This window comes from Buceros rhinoceros, unplaced genomic scaffold (assembly GCF_000710305.1).
Source record: "Buceros rhinoceros silvestris isolate BGI_N320 unplaced genomic scaffold, ASM71030v1 scaffold487, whole genome shotgun sequence".
NCBI classification, from domain to species: Eukaryota; Metazoa; Chordata; class Aves; order Bucerotiformes; family Bucerotidae; genus Buceros; species Buceros rhinoceros.
In genome coordinates, this window is record NW_010420203.1 from 13,079 (window position 1) to 25,126 (window position 12,048).

A 12,048-nucleotide genomic window follows, 5' to 3' on the forward strand; every position below is an offset into this window, starting at 1 on the left:
AAACAACCAGAGGAAGAGAGGAATGGGGTCTTTAATCTACCAGCTGGGCAGGCTCAAATAGGCATGATCCACTGTACAAGAAAAGGACATAGTTTAGTCCTCTCTCTCACAGTGTTCCTCACAAAGCAGATTGCCCATCCTGTGCCAGATGAGTCTGAGACTTCTGAACCTTAAAACCTCCTTTGTCATGAGGCGTAGCGCTTTCACAGATTCAGCACTGGGTACCTGTCTACCTAAAACTTCCCTGTGCTTTCAGCTGCAGGCGTTACCCCTCGTTTTCCCACTGAGCTGTCAGGTCATGTGTGTCGGTGAGCAGCTGCTCCCTGTCAGCCTGGGGCTGTCACTGTTTCAGTGGCGTCGATGGGATGGACAGCGCTGCTGTTTGTCAGGGCAGCCCCCAGTCTGGAATACTTAGCTAAACTCAAAGAACTAATAATGCAAATATCATCCCCTTGAACAGGATCAGTCTGTTCTCCCTCTTAACCAAGAGAGAAAGAAAACAAAGTGTGGTGGTGGTGCTGGAGTCCAATGGGACTGTTCCTGTTCACAGACCTGGTCTGTTCTTCTCTGTAAGTCATTATTTGTGCTGGCCTCCAGCGTGTCCCCGAGCAGAATGAACTGGAAATTACTTCTATTTCTTATTTGTGTCAAACTGCAGCTGTACTTGGACACGTCTTTAAAGTTTTGCTGAACTCCTTCAGGAGTTAAACTGAACCCAAAATAAACACTGCTTCAGCTCCCTGCTCCTGAATAGAAGTAATATTAAAGCCTGAGTGAGGAAGCGTCATTAACAAACCACGACTTCAACCCATGAATGACTGTTTTACTTTGCATCATCCAATATGCAAGAAAGTCTTCAACAAGAAGCACAAACCCTGCAGCTGTTTGAAACAGAGACTGCAGGGAACAGAAACCACCACTGTGAAGAAAGAGCCCCCGCAAAAGGTATCGCTAAAATTGAAGCGTGCATGTTATCTCCATGTGAAGCCTTTCATTCAGTAATGGTATTGTTTCCTCCAAGGACAAAGCCTGGATGTTGTAGATGAGTCTCACACATGTGCTTGACTCAGTGCCAAGTTCTTTTCTCCCCCTCCCCGTGCTGTTAGTGCTTGTGTTAGTGTAGTGTTAGTGTTCAGAAGCCAGACCAGTAGGTGTCATGACTACGCCAGGCACGAGAGTGTCTCTGCTCTTCTGGGAAGTGTTCATGTAGGTATTTTAAAGACAGTTTTCTCCTCGCTTAAATCTGAAAGACGGCATGATCCAAGACGGTTGGTACATGAATGCCCCAGGCTGAATCTGAGATCTGACAGTAGCCCCAAATCTTCCACAGATGAAGCTAAGGAGACTCATTGCTATTGAACTCAAGGGTTTGAAAATGTATTTAAACAGAAGTTATTTACAGAAGAAGAATCTAATAATGGAGGAGAAAGGAAGGCACTGGTCGTGGTGTTATTTCTGTTCCCTCTTAAGAGCCCTTTGGTCTGCCATGCCCAGAGAGTTTTGTGGGAGTGCATTGTTCTTCTATCCATCTTCTGGTGCTGTCAATGGAGAGCAAAGGGCTAAATCAGCTTTCCAATGCCTTTCAACAACAACAACAACAACAACAACAACAACAACAACAACAAAATAGAAAAACAAAAGCCAAAACCCCAAAACCACCCTCACTCTAACATTTTTCTCAGTCCCGACCATTGCAAGGGGGAAATACAGTTTGTCAGTTTGTGTCTTCCTTTATTTCCATTACAGAAACAGCCAGAGAAGAAACCTAACTGGAGGCAGTACCATGAGGATTTCACTAATACGGCTCATTCGGTCAAGCAGGTCACAAAAGTTCTGAAGGAGGGCCACCTTCTTCCACATCCTCCATCACCAAGCATCTGTCCAGGTTTGTGGTCTACTTTGTTTTATTACTGTTCTTGTACTGATCTTTGGTAAATCAGTGACCTCTTATTACCCACACCTGCCCTTTGGTTTTGCAACCCATGACACAACATGAATTCCCTCCATACTCTCTGATTTTTAGTTGTATTTCTTGGCTTAAATTGAGAAGGAAAGCAATGGAGGGAGGAATTGGGGGAGGAAGAGAAAACCTGAAGGTTTAAAGGCAGCAGGTTTGTGTCTGATATTAGACAATGCTTTGGGAGTAGAGTTGGGATGCCTGAGTTCTAGCACGTGGTATAACAGGGGTAAAATACATCCCCTCACCATTCAGAACAGCTGTAGGACACATGGGCTTCCCCACTCCCATGTGGTGGCTTTTCCACTGTCCCCTTCCCCACCCGACTGCAGATAGGGGAAGTCATTTAGAAAAAGATGGCTCTAGTTTAGTACTAATACCGGGTGTTGTCTCTGCACAGAGCTCAGTGTTAAAAGCTATGGATCCAAAAAGATGCAGGTAGAGCCTATATTTCTCACAATATGTGGTTTATGAAACGTGAGCAATCTGACGATGGGTCTCAGCAGAGTCCTGCCTGCATTAGGAAGGCAAAGCGGGGAGGGGAGGCTCTCTGGGCTCGCTTCCAGAACAGGAATTCATGACTGATAGCAAAACCAGCTGCCATGATTCCAGCCTTTCTCCTCTTCTAGGTGACAGCGATGCAGTACAAACAGCAGGACACATCTTCCTTCCTTGATTGGGGTCAAGCTCCTCTCTGAATTTCCACTGCTGACTTCGTTAATGACTCTATTATTTCTTGTCTGACTCTGCCAACTCTAAGAGCAGACCCCTCCCTTTCCTTCTCCCTCTCGGAGGAAACCAAGCTGTGTGAGAGCAGCAGTAGCTATGGAGAAAGGAACCGGAGAACTGCTTTTCAGGAAAGACAAATTGCTGAAGGGCCTTTTGAGGATGTATATCCTATACTGCAGGTCTGGAGAGGAAGCAGATGGATTGTGGGGGGCAGCAACAGATATCCTCCTTCCCTCTCTTCCTCCTCCAAATAGAGCCCAAAGCTCCCCACTCCTCCTTGAAGTGCCAGGTCCCCCTGCCCGCCCTCTCGAGGAGAGGCATCGGCCCTATCTTGTCCTCCCCTCCCCTGTTCAGAACCATTTTGTCCACGCTGCTGGTCTGGAGCTGGCTTTTGATGGCTGCTTGGGCCACCTTCTCTGGGCTGTTACTGGGAGAAACGATGTGCAAAGATGCTGTATCTGCAATATTAGGATAAGAACACTCGGGCTGCTTTTGTAAAGGGCACTGGGCAGGGAGGAAGGGTCTGGGAATGGCAAGGGCAGTGTGAGGGCTGAACGTGACTGCATTGGCATTCTGACCAGTCACTGGAACCAGCAGGACTGCACCAGCGATAAATGTTGCTGAATAGCTTTTAGCAGAACCAGGACTGTAACACCGTCAATACCAACTCCAGGCACCACAGCCGTGTGCTCTTCACAATGCTGCGTCACGCCCAGTAAACTGGCTCTTGGATGTGCTTGAGCTGGTGAGGCACAACTTCTTTAGCAGTGTTCTGCCAAATGACAATCCTAACAAGCAACCTTCAAAAGGAGTCTTAAAATCATTGTCTTGACTGTTCTAGGAGTTTTTAAATAATGCTCTTTCTGCAGACAGGCTAGTTGTGAGGTTGGGGGTGGGAATAGGGCAAAGATAATAAAACCTGCTTTCGTTGATGCCCAGGGATTAATTTCTGAAAGCAGTTACTGTTTGCTGGATTCATTGGGTAAGCATGTGTTTTAGGATCCCAAGTGCTTTTCTAGAGGAAGTTTTTGCGGTTCTCCTAAGTTTGGGAGCTGATGGGAACTCACCATGGTCACCTGCTGATGTACCTCGACTGCGCCAGTACAGCAGGGCAATTCCTCTCCTGCAGCGTGTTAACTGTGACAGAAGTTGTTCCTTTCTCATGGTCAGACTATATTCAGTGTTCACACAGCTCGTGAAGATTTAATGAGGCTGCAGCGCGGGGGCACGTGAAGTTTTGTGAAGAACAAGCTGCCTGCGGTGCCTTTGTTGCAGAGTCCACTGGACAGGCTTTGGTAAGCGAACAGTCACACTTGTCCTGGAGGCAGCTTTGCCAAACTGTAGTTTCCGGTCAGTGAAGATCTACGTTAATATAAAACTTAAGATTCCAGGGACGCTGGTAAACTCTTAAGATTTGTGCTGAATATCAGCTAGGAGTTCCCTGAAACTGGAGTCCTTTGTCTGACACAAAAAGTGACAGAATATGGGAGTACAAAAAATATGGACAACTATTTCTTCAAACTCTCCTGCAGTTGGATTCCAGGGAAACAGCTGTAGGGAAGCAGAAACCTGCCAGCTTTGGCAATACCTTCCTGTCCATGAGGGCTCCCTGCTGTTGGCAGGTTCACTGTCCCCTCAAGTGTACAGCTGATTTGGTCCCTGGTCACTAGACACAAGGACAAAGGGCTAAGCGCCTTTGGGGAACTGGAAAGTGGAGCAGATTGGCAGCCTCCTGAAGTGAGCTCCTATTTTATTATAGGAAAAAAACAATGCAAATAGTTCCTTTAGGAGAGCACTGATTTTTTTTGTTGTTGTTTTTTTTTTTTTAAAGTTGATTGAAAATCTTATTACTCTTTTACCTATTTAGGGCAGGAAAAATGGCTTCCAAGTGTGTGTGGCGGGGTGTGCACCTTTTTCCCGTTCCTTCCTAGTACTGCTTCAACAGCAACTTGGGGAGTTTTCACTGTGCTCCATAAGCTCCTTGCTGGAGTTGAGTGTGGATCGTGCATCTTCTTCTTCTGGGACAAGCAACCATTGACTCGGAGAAAAACCCCAGCCTTAAAAACTGCTGTGTTACTGTGAGGAGGGTACAAGGAGGTGCCAATACGGACAAACCCTGGCCAGGTAAGGAGGTGGTTTAGCCATATTTGGTTTTGTTATAACAAACTCTGATGTACTTGATGTGTGTGGGTGGGACCCAACATTTAGAAGCATATCCTCCGCTTTAGAATCCTGTTTCCTGAAAGAATAATAAATTTTGAAATTTTTTAAATTGTTTTTTTTTTTTATAAGTCCAGACCTTGACATGAAATCCTGAACTGAATTCCATACAAGAAATGTGAAGGGTCAAAAATCTCCAGGTGGATGTTGTTGAATTTGAATGGCTTTCCCAGTCTTTATCCTGATCTGTTGTGCCGTAACAGGCATCTTGAGAGGACTTGCTGCTTGATAACGCATCAGGTCTCTGCTCTCACCATGTGCTTTCACTGTCCTAGTGAGCAAGATGGCAGCATCCATTTCAGTAATCACTATGTAAGATGATGGTACGGAGGCTTCTTCCTTCTCAGTGTTTGCTTTCCCAGACCATGATGTTTGGTGTTTCTGCTCTTCAGACCATGCAGTCAGTGTTGTTCCCATCTCAGGCCACGCAGAGCCATCTCAAAGCAGCAAGGCCTTCCAGCCCCTGCTTAAGGTGTGTTAAGGGTCGAGGGACCGAGGTAATAATAACTCTAATAACTCCTCAAATTCCTTAACGATTCCTTCTGTCCTGAATAGACAGAGGAGTTGAAAGGGGAAAGAAGAAATTCACACCTCGGTCTGTGTTTGGAACTGAAACAAACTTCTAACATACAATAAATTCACTTCACTATCCACTACACATACATACGCAGAAACTGAGAAAAGAGAAAAAAACCTAAGAAGAGATAACTTGGATAACCAAGATTCTGAGGCAGCCTTGTTCAAGGTCAGTGCTCTGGGCAGGCAGCCAACAGCGAAGGGAGGAGTGATGCCTGGCCGTGAGAGCTTTGTGCAGCTGCGGTCCCAGGCGGAGCGAAGTGAAGTTCTGTCCGCGGCCAAGGAGGTAAGGCAGGGGGGAAGGCGTCCCCCCCGTGCGCGAGCAGCCGATCAGCCAGAGAACTCCCTTCACGAAGCAACAGGAGGGAGTCCAAGTATTTCACCCGCTGTTCACACCAGACTGACGGCAGGAGCGGCTCACAGTCTGTGTCTCCCCAGGCGATCCGGGGGATGCAGCCCTCAGGTTCCGGCCTGGTCGATCGGCAGGTCGGGCCTAGTCGGGCCCAGCAGGCCTGGAGTCGGCAGCCGGCAGTCTGGGGGAGTGCTCCTGTCATGGAGCCCGGAAGTCCGAGAGAGAGGGATCCTGCCCCTGCCTGCTGCCTTTAAAGGCTTCCAACATAACCTTCCACCTGACTCTCCTAACCAATTAAATGTGGAATTATCATATTTGCATGGAATAATTCTATTTGTCCATTTCCCAAAACAAGGAAGTTTTAGCTCAAAGCAAGGAAGTTTTAGCTCAAACCAGGACAAGGTGTTTGTGGTGCTGTTGTGCAAGGAGTGGCTCAGGTGATCAACATCTCGCACCCCTGTGAGATACAGACAACAGCACGATACGAGATCCTGGAGGAATGTGACCCAGATGGATTCCCCCCATGGCAAGCTATTTTGAGCCTAGGAGATGAGCTTGCAAGAGTGCTTAGAGCATGGGATGAACAGCAACACACTCAAAACTGTCAGCTGCAGAGACTCAAAGCCTTCGCAGGGTCCTTCATCCAGGTGAGTTTTGCTGTCCTTGATCGCTGCTGGTCACTAAGTACCTTCCACTGTGGGACGAAGACTGCAATGGGCCTAGGAGCGTTCAGCCCACAGTGCCATCATCAACTCTACCTCCTTCCTTGACTTTGCCAGCTACAGGAAAAACTGTTGAGAGTACCCAGCATCCTCCATTACCTGTGACTATGTTAACAGACAGTAACCCTTATGGTTATCATGCAGGGTCTTGAAGGCCTCCAACGGGCATTTATTGGTACATCACCGTTCTCAAGGTTTAGCCACTGAACTCTGAAACTCGGGGCTTGACACGCTGGAGGAGACACCTATTTTACTGGGGACACTGGTGAGTACAGGTTTATTGGTACATCACCGTTCTCAAGGTTTAGCCACTGAACTCTGAAACTCGGGGCTTGACACGCTGGAGGAGACACCTCTGTCCCTGGGGACACTGGTGAGTCCAGGTATCACTGTGGTGTAGATGCAGCCTGTCTACAGAGGCTTGGGACAGCCAATGCCTCCAGCAGGTCCCCTGGGAACTGTGGAAGGGACTGGCCTGGGTGAGCTTGTAGATGCTGGGCTGTTGGCAACTGCTGCTGCATTTTCTGTAGAACTTGAACTTTTCCAGGTGCTTTAGCACCTCAGGCTGGTGAGAGATCAGTTTCAGTGCTACCCAAGAGTGCTTCTTGGCTGAGAAAGGAGACACGAGAAACTGGCTTTGAGTGGTGCAAATAAATGTTCTCATCCTTACTGTGCCTGGAAATGGTTTCCAGGATGAGCTGCTCCATCACCTTCCCAGGGATGGATGTTTAATCTTCTTAGATAAAATGGAGTAAAATATAAAAGCTGTTTTGATACAAATAACAAGTACATGGTTTGTTGCTCCCTTCAGACCGCAAATGCGCAACAGAAGATAGAGTGGCTGGTAGGCAAAGATGTCTTCAGGTTTTCTTCTGACATATTAGGGAAGACCTTAAGCGATGCATCTTTTCCTCCTAAAGTGCTACAGCTACCACATTCAATAAAATACTCAAATTGAAGTTCACTGTCTGTTGGGGTTTTTATCCCCTAGGCTACAGAGCTGTCCTTTTAAAAGTTTGAGATCATTTGTATCAATCACCAAATTCTAATTAAATGATTGCCGATGAGGGGCTGGATACTACCAGTGGTTCGTTCAATGGTTTTAACAAAATATAAGAAGATAAAGGATCATGATTTCCCCCCACCCCCCCCAATGCTTTGTTTGATACATTGAACAAGACAGATGAACATTCGGGAATTTCATGTATACATTTAATAGAATCTTCCAGTAAACAATAAACGATAGACGACAGTGATTGTTAAGGGATAAATGATCAGGTATGCTGTGCATCAGCTTCAAAGCACTTCAAGTTCAGACTAACTAACCCCAGATCTCATCCTCGCCAAAACTTCAATTGATTTTAGAACTGGATTGGTAAGACAGAGATGTCATGGAAGTGTATCCCTTACTTTTTGGCCACCTGCTCTACTACCAGCCTTGGATCATCTTGTATAAACTTTCAGTGTTGGAACACATTGGGTTTTCTTAGCCTGACAATTTCCAATGTGGATTTCAATCACAATCACAATAAGGCATTTTCTTGCCTATTAAATGTTTATAAAGTAAATGAAGATGAAAAGTAGTTAGACACAGCAATAATAAATACCAGATTTTACAGAGTTTATTTAAACTCTACTTAGGCTTTAGCTAATAATGATGACATAAATACAGAAAGGATGACGCTGAAGCAGGTGTAAGTCCTAGAGCTAGACTCTTAGAAACAGTGGGCATGAAATTAGCCCAATCGTGTTAAAGCAGTGCTGCTTGGCCTTTTTTTCAATCCAAGAAGAGGGGGGAAAAAAACCCCCCAACACATCAAACCATCCTGTGAAATGTTATCACAACTGTGTCTTTTACAACCAAATACATGAATCCTCAAAAGTTAGTGCAAGTTTTACTGTGGTGGTGGTGGTGGTGTCCCTCCACTCTTGTTATTTTCTGTCTGTGTGTAGAAGCGTTTGATTCACAGCTCGTTTTCCCGTATCTTAGTCAAAACATAATTATAGGGGCAGGAACAGTGTACTGAAGAACAGTATGTAAAAATTCTGCTAGCAGAAACTGAATCAATCATTAATACATGGAACGTAGCATTCTATCTCAGACTGGCTGCAAAATACTCATTGGTTATGAAAATGGAGAGTCCCAACAGGAAGAGTTGGAAAATAAAACTGAAAGGAAAAGAAACGAACATGGTTTCTGATAGGAGATGGGAACCGAGCACTAGAAATAATTGCGTTTGCATAGAGGATGCAGTCTTTTAGCTCAATGTTATTTCAGCAGGTTTACATGGCTTCCTTTTTTTTTTTTAAATAAAATCAGTACATTTTTTGTGCGAGACCAAATGTTTACTAAGTTGCACTATTTTACAGTATCATTTGTATCGGTATCAACAGCAATTCTGTTATTTAGCCACCATATATTGCTCTGCTTCTACAGATTTTCAAGCAGACTCAGATGTAAGTTTCTCTCTATCAGGATGTGAGGTAAAATATCCTAAGCTCTCCAGAGGGTCAGATCTTTCTGTTCAGGCCCTTAGCTGCTATGCCATGGTCCATCCTACCTTCCCCATGCCAGCTTGCTGCCCTTCCATCCTCCTCTCCCATTTAGAGGAAGAAAGGGCTGTGCCAGAGAGAAGGGAGGACTGGCCACTGGTTGGGCTGCCTTCATCCTCCACCACACCCCCGGCATGTGTGGGGCTGCCTCTCCCCACGCAGGTGCTGTTGCAGCCCTGCGTGAGCCAATGGCAGTGTCACCAGAGACATGTCCTGCAGCTCTTGCTGCCTTCTCCACTGTTGCTGCCTGAAGTACGCCTGCCTGCTGCTGCAGCCCCATCCTCTCAGACACCACAGGCAGAGCTGGTGAGGACTTGCTGCTGTCTCCACAGCTCTCCTTTAGCACCGCCTTGCTATGATCTTACACCCACCAAAAGCAAACTGTTGCTCTTTCAGCAATGACATATTCATGCTGCAGCAGGAAGGGTCTCCTGAGCCCAAAAGAATTTGTTTGCCTAGAAACAAAACATTCTTGAGCCTCTGCTACTGCTGGCCTGTCAGAAAAGCTCACTGAAGTCCCCCTAACAAAAGCTATGAGAAAGTCCAGCCCTGCTTTAAGTGTTGGATGACTTGGGAGGGGGTGTGGGGTGGATGTGTGTGTCCCTCCTGAGTTGTGAGAACATTAAAACAGAACAGTTTTTCTGCAAACACTACCTTTTGAAATAACTTGCCATGCTTTGTGATGGGACATCATCAGCTTCCTCAACATTTATGATGTTAGGAATTTGGAAAAAATAAATTCGAAGGGACCGAAGGGTTAAATCTTCTGAATTACATATTTAAGTTTTGCTTCTGTGTTTCACTTGTAGACACCATCATCATTTAAAACATTTCAGTATCAAAAGTGGTTATTTTCTTTTTTACTTGAATGAGACTTGGTCTTTAACCCCTGGTTACATACGATGAACATCTCTCACCAAGGCATCCTTCCACGTTTCAGAAGAGGCTGAGGTCAGGCGGCAGCACCTCTCTTGGCAGCTCAGAGCTCAGGCACCCTGCTACAGTCAAGCAGCTCAAAGAATACGAGTGCCAGTCTAGGGCAATGTTTGCGTAACATTTTCTTCTTAACATCACGTTTTAATTCAAAGACAAGTATTTCAGTAATTAGTTACACCTCTTATAGAAGCACAAACCAAAGTCACAGAATGTCTATTAACAGGATATGATCAAGCAGTGTTTTTTGGGTTTCTTTTGTTTTTTTTACAAGTACATAAGCTTGGATGAAGCCAAGTGAATACAATTTGCATGAACAAGGAAAACAATGCAGTAAGTGAATATAAACCTCCAAGTCCAGATGAAAACACAAGCCTAGCTGCAGAATATGCATAGAACATTGTTTGCAACCTTCTCCCTATTCTGGAACTCATCCTTTAGATCACTGCTAGCTGGCCATGACTGTACAGCACCTGTTCTTCCTCCTGCTGTTCTCATTACAAGAATGATCCTAAAACTCCTTCTGGTTTGCCTTATGCCAAAAGCTTTTGTAACAGAAAGTACCCCTTAACGGTGTGGCTGAAGAACACATTCTCGCACAAACTGCAATAACACAACCTTCCCTTAATCCAAGTACTGGTAAAAGTGTAAGAATATTTGGATCATTATAGTTGTACAATGTCACTAGTTCATTAACAGCAAAACAGCAATCATCTAAAAAATACTTTTTATTTAAAGCTGTCTGTAAATAGTCGTGATTAATGGGGGAGAAGAGAACATACTTGCTTCACGCTGTGTAACGATCATTAGGTACTATCAACTCTCTTTGGATTTAATGGAAGAATAGCTCTCAGCATTTGAGAATTTACTCAAAATTCAGAAATTTCTGTGTCTGCTTTAGCTGCAACAGAATCCATTTGTAACTGCATCATCCACTAAACCCAGGATTTTTAAAAATAACTATGGGTTAGGCAAGAAAGTAAATTATGAAGAATTTGAGTTTGTTGGGGGTTTTTTTATAATGTCACAGAATCACAGAATGCTGGGCGCTGGAAGGGACCTCCGAAGAGCATCTAGTCCAACCCTCCTGCTAGAGCAGGTTCACCTGCAGTAGGTTGCACAAGATTGTGTTCAGATGGGTTTTGAATATCTCCAGAGAAGGAGACTCCTTCAGCCCTCTGGGCAGCCTCTTCCAGTGCTCTGTCACTCTCAAAGTTTTTCCTGGGAGATGGGATTTTTGCAGTTCCTGCTAGTTCATGCATCAGGTGATAGGACTGTCACACCAATATACTGTCAACTGGAAATGTACATGGTCAATTTACCTTGGAAACAAACAAAAGTCCCTGTGGTTAAAATGGCCTCGACCACTGTCACACCCACTTACTTCAGGCGACACTTGTGACGTAGGTTCATAGCCAGTGTCAGCTCACCACCACAACCCTTCTGTGCATGGACATGCCCCTGGCTCCACAGAGGCCTCGCAAGCTGCCCTGGGCCAGGGTTTGCCTTCCATTAATAAAATCCACATTTCAGATGGCTACAATTAATAACAATAATTTCCTAGACTAAACAAAGCCATTTTAACCAACAAATGGCAAATAAAGGCCTCTTAGGTAGGAAGCATTATTTTTCATTGAGTGTTAAATCAATCAAGCTGTTGACCCAATGAGATAACATATGCTTAAATTTAAGCAAATGCTTAAGTGCTTTACTAGAGAGGCACCAGTGTCTGATGTCTTGTCATATTAAGTGAAAATTAATAATTTGCTCAACCTTTGAGATAATACACTTCCCGTTCTGAAGAACTGCACCTATACAAGACATCGGTTCTTACACAGTCATGCAGAAGTGGTAGTTATTTCCAGCCCTAAGAAAAAATGCAAGAGATGCACACAGCTGAAAACAAAATCTAGTTAAATGTAATCACAACAGTGATGTTCTTCATTAAAAAAAAAGTGAAACAAGGAGATAAGATTTACTATTGGAATGATTCTGATTCAAATTAA

General features: G+C 44.8%; 1 protein-coding gene across 1 annotated transcript; it reads left to right on the forward strand.

The window, feature by feature from the left end:
- Positions 1–810: 810 nt before the first annotated feature.
- Positions 811–4,724, forward strand: ZC2HC1B (zinc finger, C2HC-type containing 1B). The gene is made up of 3 exons (XM_010139194.1): positions 811–945; positions 1,747–1,885; positions 4,618–4,724. Exons 1-3 carry the CDS (start codon positions 811–813, stop codon positions 4,722–4,724), a joined length of 381 nt encoding a protein of 126 aa, XP_010137496.1.
- Positions 4,725–12,048: the final 7,324 nt, after the last annotated feature.

Coding starts and splice junctions, on each gene's coding strand:
- ZC2HC1B (XM_010139194.1), top strand. CDS start 811: ATGAATGACTGTTTTACTTTGCATCATCCAATATGCAAGAAAGTCTTC. Junction 946..1,746: donor AGAAAGAGCCCCCGCAAAAG/GTATCGCTAAAA, acceptor TTTCCATTACAG/AAACAGCCAGAGAAGAAACC. Junction 1,886..4,617: donor ATCACCAAGCATCTGTCCAG/GTTTGTGGTCTA, acceptor GTTCCTTCCTAG/TACTGCTTCAACAGCAACTT.